Here is a 26,511-nt window from a genome sequence, read left to right on the forward strand (position 1 = left end):
ACCATTTCTGAGTCAGCTGTGCACTCTTGCAGTGAGGGCGGCCAACTGCATATGGGGCTGTATTAGTGGCAGTGTAACCAGGCAGTGGAGAGAAGCTGTTCTTCCCCTCTGGTACTTGAGAAACTATCTGCAGTACTGTATGCAGCTCTGGGCACCAGCGTACAAGAACAAAATTAAACCAAACCAAAACAAAGATCCCACTCCTCCTAAACCCCAAAAGCATTGACACCTACAGCAATACTGGCAGAGAGCCCCTGGGACGGTTAGAGGCTACAGCAATGCTTGAATAGGACAAGGGGCAATGGGTTAAAACTTAAACAGGGGAAGTTTGGATATAAGGAGGAAATTCTTTCCTGTTAGGGTGGTGAGGCACTGGAATAGGTTGTCCAGGGAGGTTGTTGAATGCTTCATCCCTGGCAGTGTTCAAGGCCAGGTTGGATGAGGCCTTGGGTGATATGGTTTAGAGCGAGGTGGCCCTGCCCATGGCAGGGGGGTTGGAGCTTGATGATCTTGAGGTCCTTTCCAACCCTAACTATTCTATGATTCTGTGAATGATGAGGGTTCATTCAAACTTAAGAAGCAAAGGCTAAGGAGGATCTTACTGCTGCCTTCAGGGTATAGAAGAGACAGAGACTGCCTCTTCTGGATAGTGAGCAGTGGTAGAGTGAGAGGCACTGGCACAAATTCTAAGAAGGAAAATCCCTACTAAATATTAAGCAAAAATAATCACAATGAGAGTTGTAAAACAGTGGAATAGGTTAGTCCAGAAAAGTGGAATGTTCATTCTTGGAGATATTCAGAACTCAGCTGGATAGGACCTGAACAGCTTACTCTTAAGTTGGTCCTGCTCTGAGCAGGGGACTGGACCAAATGATCTCTACAAGTCCCTTCTGACCTAAATTCATCACTGATTCTATGACAGCCGTATGCAATGCTCTCATAGTGTTATTCCTCAAAGGAAAGGCCTTGCAAATGGAATGTGGTGGGTTCAGAGTCTAATCCCTGGTCTCTTATTATCTTTTTTATTATTTCAACTGCATCATGGGGCAACTCCCGATCAACTGAGACATCTCATAGCCAGAGGAACACTGGGATGGAAAACAGAGGCAGAGACACCCAATCCCTTGCTGACACAGTGTTTGAAGGAATGTAGGGCCTGATTCAGCTCTCTTTGTTACAGTCAGTAGGGAGTTCTGCATAAATGAGAGCTACAAGAAGAGGCTCCTAGTTACTGTTTTCCACCCACTTGGAATGTATTAATTCAATAAAAAGCTGTATCTCTTTTGCTTAGTATCTTAGCCTGAAAATTCACCCAGCAGCTGGCATTTCATGCTAAGCCTTGAAATTTGTTTCACTTTGCTTCTGAGCATCTGAGGTGGGATTTAAGAGGTCATCTGGGACAAATGTAAGACTGAGGAAACTCAGTTTGCAACTGTTACTCTGGCAAGATTCCCATTGAATTTGACAGGGTTATACCTGACAGAAAGTAGTAGTAGATGTATTTCCTTTTCTTGCACTAAGGCTGGATTAAATTTTTCTTTTTAAATCAAAGAAGCAAGTGCTATTGTTAAACTTCAGGTTTTTCACCTGTACGCACAGAATTAAATATATCAACCTATGTATTGTGATAGACTGGGTTTAACAACAAAAAATCCATTCCAGTGTATTTTAGTTGTATTTCTATTCAACACTAGTCTTACAAAAATCGGGTGTGCTTCCCCGTCCTGGAGGACACAAGTCAGGGTTTCTTCTGCTTAAGTTTTCTTTAGGACCCCCATGGAAAAACTGTTAATATAATCTCATGTCTTTAGTATAAATTGAGATATAGTACAACAGTTTTACCCTTACAAGCTAAGGATTGATTTAAAATGTGACCTAGATTTAGAAACCAGCTATGAATATGGTACAAAACTTCCCTAAAAATAGCACTGAAAGGGAGAGTGTCTGAATTAGGGCATCTCTTGAATGGCCTTGTGCTTTCTTTGTCACCGATACTGAAGAATCCAGGTGTTTTAGAGGAGCAAGAACATCTGTCTTATTCTGATCTGGGAAAGGACAAATGAATTATTGTTTGACTTCTACAGCTTTTGGTGGGGTGATACCAAATTCACCTTGTTCTTGTAAATAAAGGAATTGCTTTGTTTAAAACAACACAAGTTCTGTGCCTAAACTATTCCATGCAGGCATAAACAGAAGAGATGTGTTATGAATGTGTATAAAATGTAATAGGTTTATGGTCACCTAGGATACAACTGAGATAAAAGGCGGGAATTTCCCCAGAAGCACATAGGCCACTAATTGTCTGAGCCAAGAGAGACTTTTTAATTCTTAAGATATTAGAGAAACGCCACCACTTTGTGCAGTATCACAAATGATGGAGTTATATGCTCGTGTAGGTTGGATTTCCTCCTCCATCATTATAAGCACAGCTGACAGATGAAAACATCAAACAAAAAACAATTTGTAAAAATGAAGTAAATGTCTTCAGTGCAGTTTGTCCCCTAAAAGCTATCATTTATGGATTTCAGAGCTAGTTATCAGCTTGTCTGGCCAACCAACGTTAATAAAAATGGGTGATAGCTTGTTTTATTTTTTTCTTTTTTTAGGTTTCAACCAATTAATTGGTTGTCTGGCTATAATTACTGTTTGTGCTTTTAATGTACTTAAGAAAACACACACACTAAAACTTTCCCACACTATTTGTTTTCATTGGCATAATCAAGGCTTTCTTAATAAAGAAATGTGGAAGATGGACGTACTTATTTTTGCTTACTTGGGTTGGAGTAAATTTGCAGATCAAAAAATGCAATTAGTGAAAAAGTTCATATCAATGGAAATTAACAAAACCTGAATGAGACAAACTTCCAACTCCACCCCAGTACCTCCAGTGATAATATTTCTGGGCTTGTTTGCAACGGTTCAAAACAATTTGTCTAAAATGTGAAAATTCTGATAAACGTCCTACAGGAGAAGAGGGAGGAATGTTTGCAGAAGATGAAAAGGACCAGCTTGGTAAAGGCCAGGAAGGAAGGAGACCAGTACTTCACATCACTGCTGCTGAACACAAAGATCATCAGCTCTGCAAACTTCAGCTCAATGGTCTTATGGGGATCGAATAGCAGGACAAAGAGGTATTTCTCTGGCAATCAGTTACAGTTTAATAATTCAGCCACGGCATAAAATGATTTGTGTACCTGATGTTGATAAGCACAGGGAGGTGCACTAAGACATAGCTAGCAAGGAGAATTTATTTTACCAGAGGAATGTACTGGGCTTGATATAAAGTGTGTGTGTGTGTGTGTGTGTTTGTGTGTGTGTGTTTGTGTGTGTGTGTGTGTGTATGGTTATGTAAATGTTTAGGATCATGGATTCCATGTTCATACCCAAACTGCTAAAGGTGGTTCATGTTTTATCTGTCATTCCCTGATAAGAGGATACCTATAAGTATCCTCCCCTAGTTTTTGGGCCCTGCCACCACAATCTATGCCATCTACATGCTCCAAGATACAGCTATAAGATCCTCAGTATCATCTGGTGATTCAGAATTGTGGAAAAATAGTGGCTTACGTGTTACAGCTAATTCCGCTATGCATGTAGCAGTGATGTTGTATGCTGTGTTCTGGTGTCATTTATTTCTGGGTGTGATTCCAGGGTTTGATGAAGGAGCTACAGTATCAATGAGCTTCTGGATCTCAGTTAATCTGAGAGCTCATCTTTGTGTTTGTTGTGAGAGATGGTGATCAACTGGATCATCGAAATTGCTTCTTTGGGTTTTTTTCTTCCCTTCAATGAAACTTCTGAGTGGATGACAAGTGTTTGGAAGGCCATATAGGAATCTATTTGTGCAGATGTTCTTCAGAGTCCAGATGTTTGCAAAGGCTCAAGTGGCTGTGGGAAAGCATGTGGATGACCCTTATTAGTAGCTCTGTTCAGCAGCAGAGAGCAGTTGTTTTAAGTCTTTTGCTTGTGACAGTGTATTTTTCTAGTGGTTTGAGAGCCCAGGTGGGTGCTATTTTAAAGTTGTCAACAATTTAAGTACTTCTAATATATAAGCATATTCTTTAAACTGGCACACCAGAAGCTGATGATGTGCTACATATTTCACTAGCTTAATTAACGGACAGCCCACATATCATGTAACATTATTTCATATAGTGTAATCCATATTTCTGCAACCATGCAGGATACTGAATAATATGTCATAAAATGTCCTAAAAGATATGTGAGAATCATCCCATTAACCTGTGACATAGACTGGGTATTTTTCTGGTAGCTCATCCAGAAAATTAAAGCAGTTGAAACAGAAACTGTTGAGCCCAAAAGAACATTTGAGCAAATAGTATGCAGAATTCCTTTCATAACTCACTTCTGTTTACTGCTAAATTCTATCTTCACATCATAAACATGATTAGTAAACACCCGACAACATTCTTTTGCAGTGGCTTGGTTTGAACGTATTTACCTTCTATATTCACTAAATAAATGTTTAGATTTTGCTGTACATATAGATAAGAGTGAAGGAAGAGAATTGTATATCAATGTACAGCATGTCTGAGATTTCTTAATAGCAGGGGCAGTTGCTGCCACCTTTATCCTGGTCTCTTTTCATTTCTGAGCAATTTTAATTTGCCACTGCAAAAGAAATACAAAATCCTTCGTCCAATGCTAGGTTGTCTTTTCAACAAGCATAAAAGTATTTCTTATCTGTGGTAGACAAACAAGAAAAACTGAAAAATCAAATTACTCCTTTCTTGTGCCAGTATCTCATAGTATTTCACTTGTACATCTATGTTTTACCTGTATATTAAGTGTCCGTCTGGAAGTTTTCAGGTTAAATTCTTGAATGGTTGCACTGGAATGGTCAAAATTAAATGTCTGTTTTGTAATTTGCAGAATCCACCACTTTGCTTGATGATAAAAATCAGCCAAAATGATTAGAGTGCTGTTACTGTGCTGATCACACACAAATACAGCATCTCCTGTCCTAGTTTAAGTACTTCTATGTACCTTTAGAAGGATAATGCATATTTACACACAATATAAAAACTACTGTAAATTGATTTAACTATATATTTCAGGTAGCATCTATCACATTTTGTGTCAATGTTACATTTCAGCTGTAAACAGAGATTAGTACTAGGAAATCTTACATGGTCCTTCCTTTTTTTCCCCTCATACTGAGTTAGTGGTTCACACTACACCATGCATTTATCTTTGGGCAAGGTGGTTTGGAAGCTGCTGTGCATGGGTGGTCAGCTGCCTGCTTATAAAGCTGTGCAGCTGAATTCAGTAACACAGTCCCCTTCACTATCAGAACCTGCCCAAAAGTAACAGAAATGAGAATACCTGCACATTAGGAAATCCAACGTTTCTGCCAAAATATTTGTAAGTGAGGAGCAGCAGAATGCATATCTCTTTTCAGTTTAATAGCTTTTTTGGTTTTGTAGTCTCTGTGTATGTTGAAATGGGATAATCCTGGTACAGAGCTACTTGACTGGAGTATACATACTCTGCGTTTGAATTCTAATTATTGACTGTCTTCTCCTCACCCCAAATTATTCAAGTATAAAGCTTCCTACCTTTCAAGGGGTGGGTTAGCAATTTGCTCTTCAGGATTTCCAAATCAATCCAAAAGCATAAGTAAAAACTGCAGGGCTTTTTTTCTTGTTTGTTTTCCTTGCTAAGGAAGAGAGAGGCATGCATTTGTGCTGGAGCTGGCTGTAGGGATTTAGAAGTATGTACAGAACACCTCGGTGCCTTGGTGTCTGTGCCAGGCTCGTTCCTAGAAAGTGTATTCTTCATCCTGCAGCAGCCTGTAAGGTAAAGCCAACATCGATGCTGTTTCTCCTTATAAGGGAAACAGACACTATTCTGGTTTTTATTTAAGCCGTTATCTAGATGCGAAATGCTGCACCTCTAGGGCTTGTGTATGTATGTATTTAGACGGAGGCACAGGAGCTGACATCCTCGCCGGTCCTGTGTTACGCGCTTACTCCGCTGCCCGTCCCACAGCGCTACCGCTTCTGCCTCCGCGGGCGCCGGGAACCCGCGGGGCGCTCCGAGCAGGCAGCGCTGCCCGGCCGCAGCGTTCCCCTCACCCCCGGGCAGGACCGCGGCTCCCTCCGGGCCCCTTGGGCAGCGCATCCTTGCCCGGCCACAGGTGACCGGCTGCGGGGCTCGCCGGGGCCTCCCGCTACAGCCGCCGCGCGGGCACCGCTCGGACCCCCGGGTCGGGGGTGGGGGGAACGTTTTTATTCCCCTCTCTCTCGCGAGAAAGTGCTGCCTGGGCGATACTTGAAGAGGAGGGGGGGGAGAGAGGAGGGGAAAAAGGAGGAGGAGAAGGAGGGAGGGAGGGGGCAGCTGGAGCCGCAGCTGGAATAGCGGTGGGTGCAGCGGCCGCAGCTGGAACAGCAGCGGGAACGGCGGCCGGCGGCGGCGGCTCCAGCGGGTGCGCGCCCCTCGCAGCGGGCTTCACCGGGGCGGGCGGGCTGGGCGCGGGGCTCCCTGCCCGCGGCGCTCCCCGGCCGGGCACTGCGCTCCTGCCGCCGCGGCTCGCAGCGGTGCCCGGCTCGGGGAGCCGGGGAGGGCTCATGCCCGGGAGGTGCTTCCAGCCCCGGAGCGGCTCCGGGAGCGGTGACGGCTGCCGCGGGCTGCCCGCTGCGGGTGCGGGAGCGGGAGTCCCCGCGGATGCTGTTGGAGGGAAGGTAGAGTCCGCGCGGCTCCGGGCAGCCCCTCGCCATCTCCCGCGGCCGCCGCCTCCCGCGGGCCGGGCTAGCGCCGGGCTGGCCGGGGGCCGACGGCGCCGGGGCGCGGGGGCAGGCTCCGGGGGGCGCGGAGCGGCCGCGCCCGCTTTTTCTCGGTCCCTAACTCCCCCCCCTTTCTTCCCTTTTATCCCCTTGCAGCTCGCCTTGCAGAGGCTGGTCGGAGACAGGGCGGCGGGGACCGGCGCACTTCGGCGGCGGAGAGGAGGCGGCGGCCGGTCGCAGCCCGAGGACTCGGGGGACGCGATGTGGCGGGGTCGCCTGCTGGGGATCGCCCTGGGAGTTGCCGTGCTGTGGGTGTCCCAGGCGGGTGCCGCCGCCGCCGGGCACGCCGAAGGGGTGAGCAGCGCCAAGGAGAGCCGGGCCAGCCGGGCCAAGAGGCGAGGGCAGGGCGGCGGCGGGCACGACGCGCTCAAAGGGTAGGTGCGGGGCCGACCCTCCCGGGGTGCGCGGAACGGGGAGCCGCGTTGAGCAGCGTGTGTGTGTGTGTGTGTGCGCGCGCGTCCATGTCCACTGCCCCTTTGCGGTAGGAACTGGTGGGGGAGAGCTTCCCGATCCCCCGTTGGGGGACAGGGTGAGTTGGGGCGCCGGCGCCGCCCGCAGCATCCCGCGGGGCTGGGTCCCCTGCGTGCTGCAGCCTTACTTCGCCTTTGGCGGGTGATGCTTGGAGAGGATAAGCCGCTGCAGCTCGGAGGTTGCAAATTTAGTTTCTCGGAAGGCCGTAGCTAAAGGCACACTGCGGGCGTGTGCATTCCTCCCGCGTCCCGTACTTCTGCTTTGCATAAAGCATAATAGCGATGAGGCCCGGAGACCACGGCGTGCCCTTTCCATTAGCTGCCCTCTTCCATCACCACCTTAAACTTTGTGAGATGTGCATCTTTCCTGCACTCAAGCGGGCCGACTTTGCTCATTTGGTGTTGCTTGTGACCTGGGGAAAGCAGAGGGGAAGAAGGAGGACCATTTTTTTTGTATCAGAGCTATCTACAGGCATATAAAAGTTTAAAATCATTATGACACATTGTTGTATATGTTTAGTAAAGCGTTTTGTTTTTTTTTTAAGGGTAAATCTGTATCAGGCGAACTTTTCCCAGTTCTAATGGAACACCTTTCCAATGCAAAAATAGTTTTTTAAGTTGGCTGAAGGACTTTGCATGTGTGTGCAGTTGAAAACGTAGTTCTCTGTAAAGGTGAAAAGCTTGCAGTGTTGGCAGAATAAAGGGGTTTCCTTTTTCGGGTGTTCCGATGCACCTTTTCAGCCCATAGCCAGATTTTTCACTCATCAGGCAGAGGGCAACTGTAGCAAACATGATATGGAGGTAGTTATCCTTCAGTAAGGGATGCAAGCTATTTTCTTTCTTTTTCTGGTTTCCTCAAAAAGGAGCTGTTACAACTTTATTGTTAGAGGCCTTGGTGTATATGCTTTAGTTTCTTGGTAACTTCTTCATACTTGTATAGTACTTTTTATTTATATTCCGGATTGCAATGTTGGCACTTTCTCATGCTTGCCTGGTTGGAAAAGGCTGATGTTTTTAGGTCACCATGTTGCAAAAAATGGATGCAACTCTTCTTTTTTTTTTTTTCAAGGATCTGATTTTTGTAGGGTCAGACTCTGTATTTCATTTCTTTATACCTAGTCACAAGAGAAATAGTTGAACAAAGCAGCTTCTTCTTGTGACAAAAACTAGGAGGTGAGGAGGATGCACAGTAAAGTTTGTAGGACTAATTGCAAGCAGTAGAAGATGCTAAGGAAAAATATTTCTCAGAAGGTGCCTTTATTTTATAGGATGTTTTAATAAACTTTCTCATTACAGAGCTCTGAGTTAATATCAAAGTGAAAATCACCATTTTCTGACCAGTGGGACAGAGTATGCCAGCTAGCACACGTGTGCTGACTTAAGGGACTTTGTGGGAGTTACAGGCACATTAGCTGGGGATAAAGTGTCTTTGGTGAATGCAACTGTTGCTCTAAAACTGTGCTGTTTAGACAGTAGTAATAGTGCATGAAGAGGTGATAGTTCAAGTGTTAATTATTTTTGGAATCTAAAATGGATTAGTGTAAGTAGTTTGTCTTATGAGTTGATTCTTACATTTAACAGAAGCCTTCCGTATCTGTGTACTTTGCAATGATTTATTGTGTATTATCTATGAGTTACATATCTACTTAGAATTCTGCAAATCTAGACATAACAGCAATATAAATTTTAAGTATTTTATATCTTAGTCAATAATTCTGAATATCACAAATCTGAAAGAGTGCCCTTGGGAAGCAGGTTCTTGACAAGGATATAATAATATACAGTAAAGACAAACCAAATTACTAGTTTGCTTACACGTTAGACCTTTTTCTGTAACTCTCATTTGAGGCTGAGGGTAGGGTTCCCAACTTGTTTGCAGGAGATCGTTAACACCGTCATCTTGATCACTGTTGGGTAATGAATCCTCCTGGATATTTCCAGTTTAGAAGCACTTCCTTAGGTGTGGTACTGAACTGTACAATGTGGGTAAAAAGAATTGTCATTTCAACAGACAAGGTTGGAACTAATTCTTTGGAAAGCCAGATGGAAAACATATTTTGCATGTACAGGAACTGTATATGCATTAGACAAGGAGAATTCATGGTTACTGAAGGGCTAAACCACTAAAAATATGATTTCACAAGAAGACATACTGTTTTTTTAACCTGTTCATCAGCACAAGCACATTTGGGAATCTGAGAGCTGTAACACAAGTCATAACAGATGCTGGGAAACTTTATTTTCATATTATTGTAGTTGACTACGACTTTTTTGCAATGAACTCTTGGTCTGATTGTAAGAAGCAAGGGGATATGTTTTTGGAGAAAACCCTTTACATTTAGACTTCATGTGTGTTTCAGTGTAATGACTATTGAAAGCCTTAGCATTTAAAAGTACTGAGGCTAGTCTTGGCGTGCATATTGGTCTTGTATGTTAAAATGAAGAACTCTAAGATCTGTTTCATTTTTCATTATTTTTCCCACTTAACATTTTTTACTGCAAGCTGTTGATTGCAGGAGATGTTTGCTTTTGTCCTTATGACCTCTGCCTCCTTGTTTGTGCAGTGAGCTGTCTGAACATATAACATGATCTAGAAGTATATTTTAAGTTTAATAATTAGAAATCATTGGAAATGCCTTCTATGTACTTATTTTAAGACTTCAAGCTTGCTGCTCATGTAGATTAAATTGCTCCAGCTCTGGAGGCATTAGCAATGTAGTCCTCGTAATGTTTGGTCTAAGACAGTGTATATTTATGTACTAGTGCTTCTAAGTGATCAGAAAGCAATCAGAATAAAGGCAATAATTATTTAAAAATATAACTAGATTCTCCATTCATGTTGCTGGAATCCATTGTGATTCAGCAAGTTAAAATAATAAGCTGTTACTGAGACACCATTAAATGCCTAAGTATACCATCAACTCCTGAAGAAATAGGCCTTACAAAACTGGCCATGGATGGGAAGTTCCTTATAAACACAATGTACTTGAAGTCAACCATTCATATGTGCTTCTATCATTTGGATATAAAGTAAAAAAAAGAAAAGAATTTGCTGGTGATTTGATTGGTACTTGACTGAGTGCAAGAAGTATTGTGTTTAAAGATCTTAGAATTAATTAGGATTTCCTGTTTTCTGAGGATGCTAGACAAAAACCTCAAACTCTAATGAGGCTCAGTCAGTACTTAATAATACTTTAAGCAATGTTTATTGTGTTTATTAGTCTTTTCTCAGTATAATGGTCAAAGAAAGCAATTATTTGCCTAACCAGTAGGTCAGCAGAAATTTTAAATAACCAAAATTTCATCCAGATAGCTGCATTGTGATGTGACCCTAATTAAGAGACTAATTAAATGCATTTGTGCAAGAATGATTTAATTTCTTTGTTTTTATTAAGTTGAAATGATAGTGAATATTGAAGAGCAGAATAGTTGGCTCCAAAATGATTCACAGAACTCTTGGAGTAAAGCTGTTCAGTAGGGGGTTGCATGGGGTTTTTTTTGGACCAGTTTCTTTGGGTCATCTTAAATAAAGTCCACAGGTTTACCAGTATTCTTACATGGATAAACTTGGTTGGATTTGACCCTTTTTATGCATCACTGCTCTCTGAAATAAATCTTATAAATCTATAGCATAATTCCAGTATTCAACTATATAATTAAGGCTTCTGGTTTTCGCTTTAAACCAGTATTTACCACTAAGAGCCTGCTGAAGAAAAGCAGACTTTCCGTACCAGTAAATATTGGTTTATACTGAAGAACCGCAAACATTTTTCTTACCGCTTTTGGCCTGCACACCTCTGGCCAGCTGCTGTTGCCACACCTTGTCAGTGTCCCTCTCTGAGCAGGAGGCAGCCTGAACTCTTGCAAATAAAAATCTTAATTAAAACTAGAGGCAAGATGCTTAATACCTCATGTGCTGGAGCACTCACCTGGCTTCCAGGTGGCACAGCCCACCTCATTCCAGTCCTCTGCGTCTTACAGAATAAAGTCTATGTGGAGGATGAAGAACTTTAATGCCAGTGCATGCTGATGTGAAACCTGAACTCCTTGGCAGCTACGCATAGTGTTAAGATTCTGTGCTTCTGAATTTATTTGCTGATGGCTGTGATACTGTTTTTTTATTACATTATCCTTGGACATCTGGTTCTAGAGTGAAATGAGTTCATAGGTTTTGGCTCTGTGACTAATGTACATGTTTCTTTTCTTTCAGTAGGGCTGCATGATGCGATTTGATGTAGGTGTGACTTTCTCTGTGGAGCAAGATGTATGGATTAGGAGCAGGGAAAGCAGACAGAATCAAGCAAGAAGCCAGCACACAATCTGTTCTGTGGCTGGCAATAGCTGTTGCTAACACTTGTTGAAGGGCTAATATTTAAAGAGGGAATAACACATTATTTTCAGTTCTGATCATATAGATGTCTTCTCCTGGCTACCACAATAGGTTTTAGTTATGTTTTGTAATATACTTGTTTAAATACAATATGGAATTTTTTAAATGCATTTAACGAAAGCTGTCTGATAATAGTCTGCCCTGGATTGCTTTATCTAGAGCCAGTAGCAATGCAAAGCTCCTGTTCTAGCATTCTTGTTATAGTTCCATGTTGTTCTTCAGCCCAAAGAAAAACAGTAAAAAGTAAATAATCTTCAGGCCTAGTCCTTGTACTCTACACTTAGATTTCCAAATCCTGTCATTCGAACAGGATCTCTTTAAAAGGCATGGCTTTAATCCCAATTCTGGTTTAGAGTTTATAGGGATAGACTTCTGGAGCTACGTAGTTTGTAGTGCAGAATTAGAGCTCAATTAATTTTGGGTATGCCAGTGGGAAATTATCCTATGGTTAAAACTTCTGTGGGTATTGCTGTAATCTCTTTCACTGGAGAGTGTTTTAGGCACGTGTGACTCTGTTACAAACTGTTTAGCCAGTCTTCTCTCTGTGATCTTGTCTCATACTATATTGTAGCTGAACACAAATGGTTTAGAAGTGCCACGTCTGTTGTTTGAAATTTGAATCAGACCACTACCTCCCCTAAAATGTATTAGATAAATACTTTTTTTCCCATTTGATGATAGTAAGTAAAAAATAGAACAAACAGAGGAAAAAAGGCCACAATTAACAGCGCAGCAGCATTCTTGAGGTACTGTAAAACTGGCTTGGGGAACTCTGGATGAAGCAGGTTTCCTACCACCAGACTCTGTTTTGCCTAGGTGACATGTTGAAGATCAGGATGGTGGGCTTGGATGTAGTTCTTTTCTTTTCCTCTCCTCTTCTGTTTATTACTTGATTTATTTATTTTGGTCTGCATAGCTCTTGGCTATTTCAGGCTGGCCCGATATGCTGACCCAGATGCTGCAGGAAAGGTCACAGCCAGCCTGTGAGGGTTTGTACTTCATGTACAGTGTATGGAGGATTTCATATTGGGTTTGCCACATCCACCTGGAGGGGTCCTGTGTAAGGCTGACTGTGGCTATGACTTAATTGCTTGGCAGGTTAGGAACAGATTTATGCTGCAGCTCTTATTCAGAAAATAAGAGATGTTATGTATTGAGCTTTGTTTCCCTGTGTGATCATTTTCTTCTTTGGATTTATGATGGAATTGTCTAATCTTTTGTGTTGTCTTTCAGGAGACTTCAACTTTCTGATGCCAGTGTGTTGATGTTCAGTTGAACTTTTATTAAGGGGAGGACAGTCTTCAGAAACTGGAGGCATAAAGGGTTGGGGGGAAGAACAGCACCTGCAGAGTGTGTCTGGTTGTAGCAGGGTACAGTAATTTGCAGGTTGCAGTGCAGGTTTCCAGATAGAATTGTTTGGAGGAGGCAGAAGAAGCCTCCAGCATGTGCCTGGGATACTAACCACAGCTGCACTTTCCTCTAGCAAGAGCCCACTTAAGGTTTATAAAAGTAGACTTCTCCCTTTTTGTTAGCCATCACAGGATACATTTTGTTCAGTGGTGGTTCCAAAAGTTGTTCACCAGGTTCAGTCTGATCTGGGTTATATTTGCCATCTTAACTACATAAGCTACTACGCTGTGTGCAACTTCACACTGCTGTGCCAGAACCTTTGGGGCTATACTGGGCTTGAGGATGCAGAATTGAGGTAAGCATAGGGCTGCTCTCAGTTTATTTGGGAGCAATGGGAGCATCACTGGGTTAGGGTTTGGCAGGAACAGCCCATCTGTCAGCTTCATTTACAGTGATCCTTATTGAATAAAACTGCAGCTTCTGTTTTTCCTGTATGCTTATTTTCATTTCCTGTGGTGTGTTTTTCAGCAGTGCTGCTCACTTAGGAGAGTCTATTTCACTGTCATTTAGCTTCCATCCTGCAAACTTGAATGTTTTATATATGAACTTCAATGCAACTTTTGACAAAGGCCACTTTAAATACGTTCATGGACTCAGCAGCCTGTGATTACTAGAACAGTACAACACAGAACACAAGACCCAAGCTATCTAGGCACATAGATCAGCTGGAAAACTAGCTTGCTCTTGGTAAAAGTGTAGTAGACATTGGCTAATAGGTGGCAATCTCTACTTCAGGCTTTAGCTAGGGATCTTGGAAAGTTTACTTATGGAAGTAGTAAGAAATTAATCATCAGATTTTTTGTTTTCCTATAAAATCACCTTCCATCTTGTTCTCCTTCTTCATCTCCCTGTGGAACCCTACAGATGAAGAGGATATAGATACATGTGTGTCACTTACTCCCCAGACTCAGTAAATATTTTTGTAGAATGGAACAATTGTGGCCTGGAGTGTTTCTGATTAACCATCACACTCTGCTGGAAAATGTATTTGTAGCATTTTGCTCTTGTATTGTGGATGTTTCCTTTCGTTGTTTTCTCATCCATTCTGACTTCCCCACTTTGGTTTTATTTATTAATTTCTTTAAGGCCCATGCTAAGGTTGGTGTGCAGGTAGAGGCATGAGAAGAATAATTTGGTTTTGTTGCATTTAAAGAGCCTAAAGAAGTTGGGCTCATCTTTGGAAGGTATATTGAGAAATGTAGCCTGTTAAAGAAAACCTGTGCCTTCTGGTTTTGCTTATAGGTCTTCCCTGAAGTATGAAGGAGTTCTAGCTTTTATCTGGAAGAATATTTTGAATGTTGACTTGCTGGAGAATCTGTTGTTTTCTACTTCTCATTTTATGAAATGATTCATGACCATTAAAGCCGCAGAAATACCAAATGAAAGCCACAGTTCTTTTGTCTACAGCCTTAATCATTTTCATCCTCTTTTTTAAGAGGATGAAAACCCTCTCTCTCATGTTTTGCTGGAGGACATCAGAATATCCAGTGATGTTCAGCTGAGGTTTCAAGCTAAAATTTCTTTCCTTTCAGGAACATTTTCCCCTCTTTCTTTTCTCCTTTGTTTTTCCCTCGGATATTTCATCTTTTTCTTTTCCCTCTATACAGAGCGTGTTACCAGCGGCTGCTAGGGATAAGGTGAACTAAAACAGTGGATTCCCTATCAGCAGGGTTTTCCTGTTGCCTTATGATAGACATGCTGGTAACCGCCCTTTTGCAAACACAGAATCACTGTCCCAGCAAGGAGAGGGAAGAGAGTAGGACACTGTGTGTTGTGAGGGGAGGGGGAGAAATGCTTCTGTCTTACAAAACAAAAATACTAATCTTCAAGTAGCCTAAGGGAAAGCAGTTTAAAATACAAATTAATGGGATTGCTTAATACCTAAGGGCATTCACAGACAAGTATTGATACAAATTCAGCCTTGTGAGACTCCCTAAGTGCTTGCATTTGCTCCAAGGTGGGGACAGTAGGCTGCACCAGTTTACTCAGCATCATCTGGGAAAGCCTGGACAAGTGGCTGGCTAGCCTTGGGGCTTGACTGCCCAGTGTGCCGCATGCAGTCCTTGCACTGCTGCTCTGCTTGGTGCACAGCATGGGCTGGCAGAGGTCCTGAGTTTGCCTGGGTGCTTTCTCTTGAGAGACTGTTAGGGTTCTACCTTAACCAGTAGCCATCAGCAGATACATGGTGAATGTGGGAAGTGGTGCTGGAGGTGTAAACTGTTTCCCCAGGTGAAGTGACTTCTGGAGAGCTAAGCATTACCCTAGCCCACCCGTACATCTGTTTCCTGTGGGATGCTATTTAGTGCCACCAAGATAGACTGATTTCTTATCTCCTGAATGTGCTTTGGGGTTTTCTGTTACTTGTTTTTTCTTGGTAGTTTTGTTTGTTTGTTTTAAGGAAGTATGTGCTGGATCCCTCCTGTTTACCAGCTGGGCTAGTCTGGCCTAACAGATAGTTTTTGTGTTGGTGTACGTGTACTTTACATGTCTTATGCAGCCATATGGGTCGGGTGTTGAACTGGACCCATTCGCATTCTCAAGTGAAACAATGAGAGAATATGAGCCAGAAACGCGTCTGTGCCTGGCTCTGAATAAGAACAATGCCTGGCTGTCAGGTTAGATGAGTCTGTCCCTGCAAAAGACACAGTCAGATTTTCAGAGCAAGTGCGGAAGAATTCACTTAATGTCAAATGCTGTTGTTGGATTGCTGTATTTAGCTGTCACAGTGTGATGGAAGTTGGGGTTAGAAAAGTGTTCAGTATTTCTGCAGGAAACTTGCATGTCAGTTTGAACTCTTGACTTGCACATAGGCCAGAGCCAAAGATACCCGTAGAGCTGCTCAGCATGTTATTTTTTCAGTTGAACTGAGCCAGGACTCTGGGACAGCGGTATCCTTACTGTCAGAGTGAGAAATAGTTATCATATTAGGCTCTCTGCATGGCACAAACATCAGGCTCACTTAGTGCATGGTAAAAATGAGTACATCAAATGCAATCCTTTGGATATAAAAAAACCTGGTTTGCTTAAAAATGCTTGCTTATTTTTTATAGGATAATAGAAGCTAAATTTTGTGTTTGCTTATAGAGTCTGGAATAACTTCCTGGATTTTTTTTTTTTGTAATGATTGAAATAAATAGCTTCAAGAATCCTCTTAATAAATCTTCACTGAATGATGAAAAAGGGCAGTGACTAACAGCATCCTGTTTTCTAAAATTTAGCTACACAACAGAGAAGCAAGCCCTGTTTAAATTATTTGGGGTACCTGGAAACGCACATTAAGTGCAGATCTCTGTCTGTGTTTCGTGCACTGTCCCATCCACATAGTTCAGTTTCTCAGTTTGTGGCTGTGCTCACTGGAAGTTGTGAGGTCATATGCAGAGTGGTATGTGTCAGGGTGGCAGGTGGTTTGGGAAGACTGCCCATCACGTGCCCTAGCTGTTAGCTGCTGCATCCCATGGGGAACCAGACCTTGCCTTCCCAGTTCTGCTTTGCTTGCTGCTCCCTGGAGGAGTGGGTAGGCACCAGTGTTAGCAAAAGGAGGTGCTTTTGGTATTGACTTCTAATTTGTCTACCATGTACCTGGCTTCCATCATTTAGGTGGGGATGGTCCTTGGAAAGCCATGTGGTCCAACCCCTGCTCTGAGCAGGGTGAACGTAAATCAGGTTGCTCATGGCGGTGTCCACTGAGGTTTGGAGTATTTTTAAGGATGGAAATTCTTGATTCAGTGGGAAAGCTCAGTAAAGTGCCAGAGGAGTCAGCAGATCTGAGCCACTCTGTGCTTTTAGCATTTACTCTGAGATGCTGAGAAATTTAGGAAGGTACATAAAGCTGCTTTACAGCAAAAGGTATAGATGTGATTGTGTGTCTCTGGAAAATGACTAGTAAAAGCTATTCCTCTTCACATTTTAGAGCCTTAGCTACTATGTCTTAGTGCATTGGCTGTATTCAGACTTAGACAACCACAGTTTTAAGCTTACCATTATTTCAGGTGCAGTTTGCCATTCTTTTTAACTCCCAGTGCAGGCATGGAAGCACCACTCCAATTCTATGTGGAAATGATCAGCAAATAATAATCAGTTTTAGCAGGTACCAGTGTTAACCATTTAAGAAGAAAAATAGGCAAAGTCTATTCTAAAAAATAAATGTTGGCTGATGACGTTGCTTTAAGTTGTATCTTTTCTGCTAGAAAACTGGGTCCTTATATTGTGTTAAACATGCGCTATCAGTTGCAATCAAACAGTTAATAGAAGCCCTTCGTTGAGCATTTTCTTGCAAGGAAGTCTGTGTGTTCTTCCAAGGAGAGAAAAAGTGAGTTGAGTGATTAGAAGCCCTTCCTCACATCTCAGCTCAGCTGTAACTGGTGATCAGCGGTCTCTCCTACTCTCAGCTGCTTTCTGCCCACTCTGTCTGGTGTCTAATTTATTTGCGACCCATGCTTTGTGTTTGATTCAGCCTGGGTTACGCCACTGTTGGCCGGTGCATGGCAGTGCAGCTGACAGATATTCTGCCTGAAGCCTTGCTCACAGCAGTGCCAGAAACTTCCTCCCGTGGGAGCTTGCAGATGGGCAACGCTTTCTTCGGGAGAGGGCTGTAATTTCCTCGAGGGGTCACAGGCAGGGCAGAGCGGGGATGTGCAGAATTAGCACACCCCCAGGCAGGCTGTGCCTGTGCCAGGGCCCTGGGGAGAACAGCCACAAGGCTGTGGCTGGTGCCCCCACTGCTCCTGGGCTCGGTGGTGTTCCCCTGTCAGCTTTAGATGGAACTTTTGAACACCTCCCTCGCTTGCCTGGTGGTCACGTACCCTAGCTGCCTGTTACATCTGATAAGAAGGCGCTGCCAAGTTTATCGTGGTTTGCTTCCCATCCATTTACATACTTGTGCCTGCTCCACAAATTCATCCCCAGTCTCACTGGGTAATTGCGTGCAATTTGGGAGAGCCAGGCAGCCATTTATCCGTGCTGAAATGGAGCACCGGGAGCAGGAGTAGCAAAGGAGGGATGGACCCAGTTGGTCCTTCCCATGGAATAATGTCAGTGTTGCCCTGTGGAGAAAGGAGACCAGTTATCTGAGAATGTGTGGCAGGTGAAGGCTGTGCTGCAGCCACAGCCCGGGTGTAGCACAGTGCTGCCCTGAAGCAGGGTCGTGGTGTCCACCTGAAGGGACTGATGCTGGTGGGCTCCATCTCCATGCAGGTGGAAAGGACAGACAAAGCTTTACTTTGTAATGGGGGTGAGGGATTCCCTGCTATAGTTCCTGAAGAAGAATATCTTCTGTGATGCATGCAGATGCTGTCAGCCAGACCTGTCATTCTCAAGTGTTAGTTATCAGAATTTCCAGATGAAAGTTTCTGCCATTCTAAGACTTTTCTGGTTGATGACCAATGGCTTTTATAATTATTCAACTGATTTTGCTACTGCATTTGTACTAGCATGTAATTAATCAAAGGCATACTTTCTTGTTTATTTTGGACATCCTTGATAAAACTGTGGACATCAGTCTTACTGTCTCTCAGCACTATACCCTTACCGAAATCCTTTCATACTTTACAAGTTTGTAAGTGACTCTAAAGTGAGACACCTGTCTATTTTAAATTGCAGTGGGAATACCTTTGCTCCTGAGATACTCTCTCCCTCCTGTGAGCTTTGGAGTGAAAGTAGGGTTCTGTGGTCACCACAGATGGCTTGGGCTGTATAGATGCGTTTTTGCTTATTTTACTATTACAAATCAGGTTTTATAACTGAACTCTGTTTGTAGTGCTGTTCAGGAAAACAGTTTTATAAGAATATAAAATGCTTCTTTAGTATTCATAGCCTGGAGTATCAGCAGGAGAATATGCTCTATTAAACACAACAGTGACTAACTGTTTATAGTAATTATCGTGATAAAGCCTTTACAATTTAATTGATGCTTTCAGTGACTTTACATGAGCTAAATTGTTATTCCCTTTATTTATTTATGGGGATTTATTGCCATAGTGTCTGATTACCTCATAAATATCAATGAGTTTCACCTTCAAAATTAATTCTCTTTAAAGACATTTTACAAATAGGTACAAGTAACGAACACTCGCTCCCTCTCAAAGAAGTAGTGTTCAGACTTCAATATAGGTTTCTTTTATAGGCTAGACAGCAGCTTTCTGCTGAAAAAGTGTTCCACTGGAAAATGCACTTGTCAGGCTCAAACTGTTCCATGGAAGTATAGTTTGATGACTTTTTTTTTTCTATATTAAAGCTGAGCATGCTGCATCCGAGTTGGAGCTTCTTGGGTGTACAGCTTAGCCTACCCTGTGGACAGCTTCAAGGCTTCCAGGGTCTCTGACTTCATGATTACTGGCACATCTGTATTTTCCAGAGCCCCATTTTGGAAACAGATTGTAAAATTTGGGTTTCCCCATGGCACAGAAATCTGCTCCTGACTCTTAACTTGGACCAGATGGTCCCCAAAGCCATGTACTTGCGAGACTGAGAATTGACAGAGTACCTTAAACATCACTTTATGGTTAGCCATTTATAGATTCTTACCAACCCAGACTGGAAATGGGTGGTTTATGCCTGTAGGTTGTAACAGGTAGCAACAAACCCATTCTGTCTGTCTTAATAAGTTCCATTATTTCTATTCCATTATTTCTTCTGCCTGGAGAAGGTGAAAAGCAATCTCACTTGTCTGCTTGCCAGTCTGACTTGGCAGATGATCGTGGAGCAACATTTGGCATTGATGAACAGGGAACTCTAGGAAAGTTACATGGTTATAGCCCTGCAGGGAAGTAGCTGACATTACTAAAACTGAATACATTGGAATTATATGAATAAGACTTTGAGACTGTAACAGAAAAGGGCCCTGCAACAAGTCCAGTTGTGCTGCTCTCATTCAGTTTGGTTACCACTTTGTAATTGCCCAGAACCAGTGGAAGATAATGATAGTGTTTGCTTTGACTTAAGTAGTTTCTGGCCAAGCAGTTAATGAAAAGACAAGGTGTCATCAAAGTTGTAATCAGAATACTTGAAATTGCATTCATAATGCAGATCCCTGAATAAATACAAGAGTGTAAAAGTCTGATAGTTAGAAAATGTGCATGAATAAATGTTTGTATATATCAAGATTGTTTGTCTTAAGTTGCCTCAGTATATGAGGTAACTATTGTTTACTTAGACATTGCAATACTAGGGATGAAGATCTTTCTGAAAGACCAAGGACAACAATAATAGAAACCACTTCCTAAAACAATAAACACTGTAAATCTGTCTCAAATCCACCTATGATATTTTAATAAAGCAGTTTCTAAGAAGTTTATAGTTAGCTTTAGATGCATTAATCTATGGAGTAATTGCTCACAGTATTAATAGAGGTTGTAAAATTTTCCTCTGACATTAAACACACAACAAAAGGAGGTGCATTTTCCCATTTTTGGTGCTATTCTTACTAGCTTTACTTGCATGGATAGATGCATTAAATAAATAGGACATGATAAAAAGAATTATAATCTGTGAGAGGCATAGAATGGTTTCGATTTTTCTATTTTTACCAATAAAATCGTGATTGGAATAGTGTCACATCCTGTCAGCTTTCATTGTAAACTCTAGTGATACAGATATTTGAAAGGGTAAATTTGGATGAGGGGAATGGGTTGGAAAGAAAAAACCCTATGGATCCATCATTTAAGAAGGGCAGTAGACCCCTCATTCATTTCACAGGGCCCTATCTCTCTACGTGCACCAACATCATTGGCTTTTTTTTTTTAATAGTAAGTAATTTTTACTAATGAAGCATTTACATATTTTGGCTAATTCATTTATTTGGCTAATGTCATGGTTGGCGTGTTTCTTTTGTTACATGAACATAGTTTTGCTCATGGGCAAAACGGGGAACGGTAATAGTACTTCAGAGTAAAGAAGAGAAAGCAACATGAAGCCTGAGTTATCATTGAGAGAGCAATAGATTTCCTCTGTGTTCACCAATGATGATGGGTGTGATCCCTCATTTTGTACTGAAATAGGAGTTTTGCTCAACCCCCCTGTATGCTACTTTGCCAGATATGGAGTGATATGAGACGAGGTTTGCCCATGCTGTTCCTGTTGTTCAGATGTTACTGATTTGATTTCATGTGTATAATGTAATCTTAAATTTGTGAAAGTGTATGTTACCTAAAAAACCCCAGCAACCAAAGGCATACAGTTCTGCTAAAAACATACAACGCTTCTAGATTTAATTATTGAAATGTATATTGCAGTGATTTACTTTTTTCGATTTTATGCCTCTACTTTTAAAACATATTGCTGAGTAAAAATAAGAATTCATCTTTTTTTTTTCCAGACCAAATGTGTGTGGATCACGTTACAATGCTTACTGTTGCCCTGGATGGAAAACCTTACCTGGTGGAAACCAATGCATAGTCCGTAAGTTAATCTAGTTGTGTGTTATGACTGAGGTTTATCTCTTGTCCCTCTATGTCAGGGTATTTTTAATTGTATACCAAAACTGAAATGTGTTTCTGTATGGTTTCAATGGCAGCTGCTCATCATTTCTTTACCATTTTAAATATATTAAGCTAACGAACAAAGTTTTGTGGGCTATAATACAGTGATGTGATACCAGTATTTAACAAAGGATTAATCTCATCCACATGTTCTGTTTAAGTCTGTGGTAAAGGGATTCAAGGGGTGTGTGGACTCTTGGGAGCGAGTAGCTGTGGAATATGTTAATCTATTTAAGTAAAATAGAAGGAGGCAACAGCATCAGGCCAGCAAGTACATTTTCTGTGCTTGTTTGGACCATATCCTTGAAACGTACATGTAGGGATATAAATATATACGTATATCGATCATAGTGCTGTATGCATATTCACATGTAATGGTACAGGGGACCAGAAGTAATTGTTAAAGACACTTTGCCTAAGGCTGATAAGACCCTCTCCAGAAGTACTGAGGCAGCGTACTGTCAGATGGGAATTATTATGCTTATGTGTGTGTCTGGTGCAGAAATAAAGGGGACATTGTACTGCTGCCTCAGTGCTATCCTTCCCCCAAGAGCAGGCTGGTAAAATGGATCAGCTTCAATTCTCCACAGAAATTTCCCTGTATCTAGAGTGGCCTATGGCACATGCCCAGGCCTTTTCATAACAGATGGTGAAGCTCTAGGTTTTTTCTGTCCTCTGTGATGGAGGATGGAACAGGAGGAGATGTTTTGGAATCTGTTGTGTACTATTTGAAGAGTTTGTAGGTATTTATGGTACTGAATTTTCTATCTGTGTTTTTTTTATGTGTTTGGGGTTTTGGAAACATATTTTAAAGGCATTTATGTTTTCTTTATAGCAATCTGCAGACATTCCTGTGGGGATGGATTTTGCTCTAGACCAAACATGTGCACATGCCCAAATGGTCAGATAGCCCCCTCCTGTGGTTCAAAATCAAGTAAGTATTTCTTCTGTGTCTTTGATATTGTTCTTCTGAGTCTGTGAAGCTAATAAGGTATGTAAGGTCAGTGGTCAGTGTTTAAGACAAATAACCTCTGAGTCACCAGACATACTTTTACCACAGGAAAGAAAGTGTAGGCTCCTGTGATGAAACTGGAGAATGACTCAGAGACTAACTATTGGGGATGCTCTTTTTTTTGCCAGATCAAAACTGAATTTGTTTTATTGAAAGCTATATTAATTTGCCAATTTGTAGCACTAATTCCAGTCTTCCTTGCTTTCTGGAAAATGCCTTATGTCTATTCAATGCTGGCATGCACACATATGCAGCACAAAAGTTGTAAAGATATAGAGAGATGACTGTTGACAGTTGGCTGAATCTGACTGGTTTTGTAATTCTACTCCATTTTGGGGGTTACTAAGGTAGACATGATGCTGTATTATGTATATATGGGCCTACAAGTATTATAGCATTTCCATGCCAGGCTCTCTGAATCTACTGACTGATCCTATTCAGATGATACTTCTGTAATTGCTTTGGTGTACAGAACTGGTCACGGTTTTAAAGTGGAACAGCTTTTCATCAGAAAAGATGCTTTGGAAATGAAATTTTTCAGATAGATGACTTTTCCTAGAAATGTTTGGATTTTAGATTTTCAAGGAAGGTTCCCCAGATCCAGTAAAAAATAAGTAAAATTAAATTAATTCAATGAAGCAAATAGCTCAATGACTAATCATGGGTCAAGTATCTAATATAAAGTAGGATGTTGCTTGGGATTGTATCTCAGTTCGTATCAGAGATGCCAGCTGTAAAGTCCAATGTACTCTTATTCAAGTATGTTGCTTGTCTCTTAGGATATAGATGATTCAGATTTTTGTGTAAGATGTGAAGTTTCTGGGAAGAATTTTGGGGAACTGTTCCCACAGATGCCCATAACTATCTGAACACAGTGGGGAATGCACTCAGCTGAGGTCTGTAATATTATGCAATATGGTCATTCTTTTAATTCTGAATATCTATTCAGACTCAGTGTGTGGTCTGCTTTGCCCCTATATTTTTTTTACCTTGCTATTTTTTTGCTTTCCTAGTTGATAAGAGTTTTCCCACATGACCGACCACTTCAGCTTGTGGCTTTAGCATCTTTTTCATGCAATAACAGTGGAAAACAATAACAACTGTGGAATGTAATGGAATGGCATGTACTAAAATGGTAAATATTGTTCTTTGTAGTTCGACCCCTTTCACAGTCTCCTGTGATGTCTGTTAGGGAGAGGCCAGCATGAGGAGGGTATGGAGCTATGGAGCTCCCAGAGATTACTGGAAGGAGGAAGAGTGCAAAATGCTACACATGCTACATACAGTGTGTTGTAGTGTTTCTGCCTCGGTTTGCAGCTACTGTTTTACCAGGTGCATATGCCTTAATCCTGTTAGCCAATAAAGGAAAGTATGACCTTCTCCCAGGTGCCCTTCAGGGTACAGGGGAGAGATGTATCCCTACATCTGTTACATATTTTGGCACCTTTGTAAAAGGAATATGTGGGCCTTAGTATTACCTCATTTTCGTCTTAGGCCACACTGAAGTATTTTATGAGTCAGGACTTAAAAGAAAAACAGAATGTGAGTAAAGTTACAGTTCTCATAACTCTTTTCTGGAATATTCTACCATTGATCTCCACAATTTTAGCCTTCATCAAAGTTGTACAGATCAATAGGTGCAGGACTTTATTATGGTTTTTAGTAAAGCAGCTTCTAAAGCCTGTATGACATAGCTGTATTGGTTGTTGACAATTACTTCTAGGTCTAAATCATAGAATCATAGAATAGTTAGGGTTGGAAAGGACCTTAAGATCATCTAGTTCCAACAATATTCTACTAATCCTAAACTTAATCAATCCTGACATTATTGTCCTTACATTGCTCCATGGGTTTGCTCACTTTTAAATGTTGCTTTTCTGTATAAGATGTAAGTATTAACACTTTACAGTTGGACTTAGGAGTTGGCTTAAAAAAATAGTTTCTATCGAGTTACATCAGTGCAGTAATTTAGGATGCATTGTATGTGTGATTGCATCACCTTTAGGTATTAAAACAAACCAAATCTAAAAGCAAAAGTGTCTTGAGTTATTGTAGAGAGACTCCACCATCTCTGTGCCCTTTTGTGTAATAATGTTTATGACCCAGAACCTCATTAGGACTTATAGAGTATACACTTGTTGTAAGTAATTTGATCTCTTGGCACTGTAGACAAAATCTGTGAATATGTATTTACACAGTAGACCACAATGACTTAGATCTGCTATTAGGAAACAAAGTAAACATAAACATTAATTTAAAGTACTGATTGACATCAAAGGGTTACTTTCGGCTCCCATTGATAGCAGTTAATATTTTGTCGGAATGCATTCATGCTTACTTTATGTTTTTTTAAAACAAGAAAACTCTTATTAAAATAGAAAATAATCAAAAGTGAATGGTATGTTTGGCATATTCAGAATGCAAATTAAAAATGAGTGACAATGCCATGATTTCACAGGATTAAATGCATGACTTCTGATAGGTGAGATATGTGTCTGAGTCGTCTTTCAGATATTTTAAGCTACGTGCCTTTTTAATAGTTAAGGAATTGGTAATGGGCACAGGTTTTATAGTATGTACAACCATAGACAGAAACCAAATTCATGGTGGCTCTTATAGACCGGTTGTCTGTCAGAATCAATTAATGCAGATTGGAAAGCATAACAAAGCCTTTGAGTTCTTTTCTTATGCAGGTCAGTGTTGTGACTTTTCTGGTTACGAGTCAGCTTTGGGAGTCTGATTCGTGGTTGGAAAGATCAACTGGTGGTTTTCTCAGCAGGGATTTTTCTGACATGAGTGAACTTGCTGGCTGACTAGTGGTTATTTCTGTGTAATTAGAGAGTTTTTGGGTATGCTTATGGTAGGCTTGGAGATAAGGTTGCCATGTGTGGAGACACCCCCCCACTGGCCCTGATACATGGCTGGCTCTGGCGTCACAGGTGCATGTGTGAGGAGATGTCTTACGGCCTGTGCTGTGCTGGCTCTGTGGCGGCTGCTCCGCTGCTGCCTCTCAGACCACCCGGGCCATGGCTGCTTCTGTGGTGTCTGTTCGTGCTGTGGTTGTGCCCCTGTCTGTGCTGCAGACACACCCTGCAACCCTGCCATGTTGCTGCTGGGAAAGAGGGTATGAGAACGAGTAGGAGGAGTGTGTCCCTTTCAGCATCAGGCACCCCAGCTGACGCTGCTATGGGCCAAGCCACTGCTTTTGCTTCCAACCTGCTTTAGTCACACTGGCTTGGGCTGGTCTGAACAGGAAGGTGGTTGCTGATGGGGCCATCTCTGAAGGAAGGGAGCCATGGCAGAGGCTCTCTAGCGAGCTGTGGAGGTTGCTGGGGCTGGTGGCTGGTGGGGACAATTGTCTGCACCCCTGGCAGGTTGGTTACACCTCCTGAGTGCAAAATGGGGCTTGCTGTGGTCTCCAGCTACAGTAGCTTCAGAGGCACTGCCCGAGGACTGAGGTTTACCTCAGAGACGGCATTGCTGCAGGGGGGAGGCCAGGGCCTGCACCCTCAGCTTCATGCCCCGGGATCCCACTCCTCAGGGTGGTGTGGTGACCCTTCAATGGTGGTAAAAGCTGGAGCTCAGCCCCTTCTTTTATGGTCTGCTGCTGTCAGAGGTGGTAATAGGTGTTGAATTTTAAGTGTTCCCAGAGATTTCAAGGCTGCTGTGGCTTTCCTCAGCACCCCACACGTGGCTGCAGCCCGCGTCCCATCCTGGCGCTAGTTGCCATCTCTCTCGTGAGTCAATCACTCAAAGAGAAAGCTTGCTGAGCATCTGGGATGTGATGAGACCGTCATTCCTTGTTTACAGCTCCTGGCAGGCAAAGCCCTGCGTCATGCGTGGCTGGGGTTGGGAGCGTTTCCTCAGCCGTGGCACACAGAGACGAGAGGCAGCCTTTCCTCACGGTACCTGCAGGGCGCCCTTGGCTCGGTTGTCCCTCCTGAGGATC

The 26,511-nt window shown here is 42.3% G+C and overlaps 1 protein-coding gene across 4 annotated transcripts in view; it reads left to right on the forward strand.

Annotated features, from left to right (window-relative positions):
* Window positions 1-6,358: 6,358 nt before the first annotated feature.
* The window catches only part of FBN1 (fibrillin 1), a 151,639-nt gene continuing 131,486 nt past the window's right edge, over window positions 6,359-26,511 (forward strand). For all 4 annotated transcript variants that reach the window (XM_061347354.1, XM_061347351.1, XM_061347352.1 and 1 more), the window contains exons 1-4: window positions 6,359-6,448; window positions 6,903-7,180; window positions 21,388-21,470; window positions 22,386-22,484. In XM_061347354.1, the coding sequence (XP_061203338.1) occupies window positions 7,008-7,180; window positions 21,388-21,470; window positions 22,386-22,484 (355 nt within the window). In that variant the 5' untranslated portion in view covers window positions 6,359-6,448; window positions 6,903-7,007. The remainder of the gene's footprint in view (window positions 6,449-6,902; window positions 7,181-21,387; window positions 21,471-22,385; window positions 22,485-26,511) is intronic.

The sequence above is a fragment of the Neopsephotus bourkii genome, unplaced genomic scaffold (genome assembly GCF_033783945.1).
Source record: "Neopsephotus bourkii isolate Nb327-2 ecotype Australia unplaced genomic scaffold, CSIRO-AGI_Nbou_v1 NB_318, whole genome shotgun sequence".
NCBI classification, from domain to species: domain Eukaryota; kingdom Metazoa; phylum Chordata; class Aves; order Psittaciformes; family Psittacidae; genus Neopsephotus; species Neopsephotus bourkii.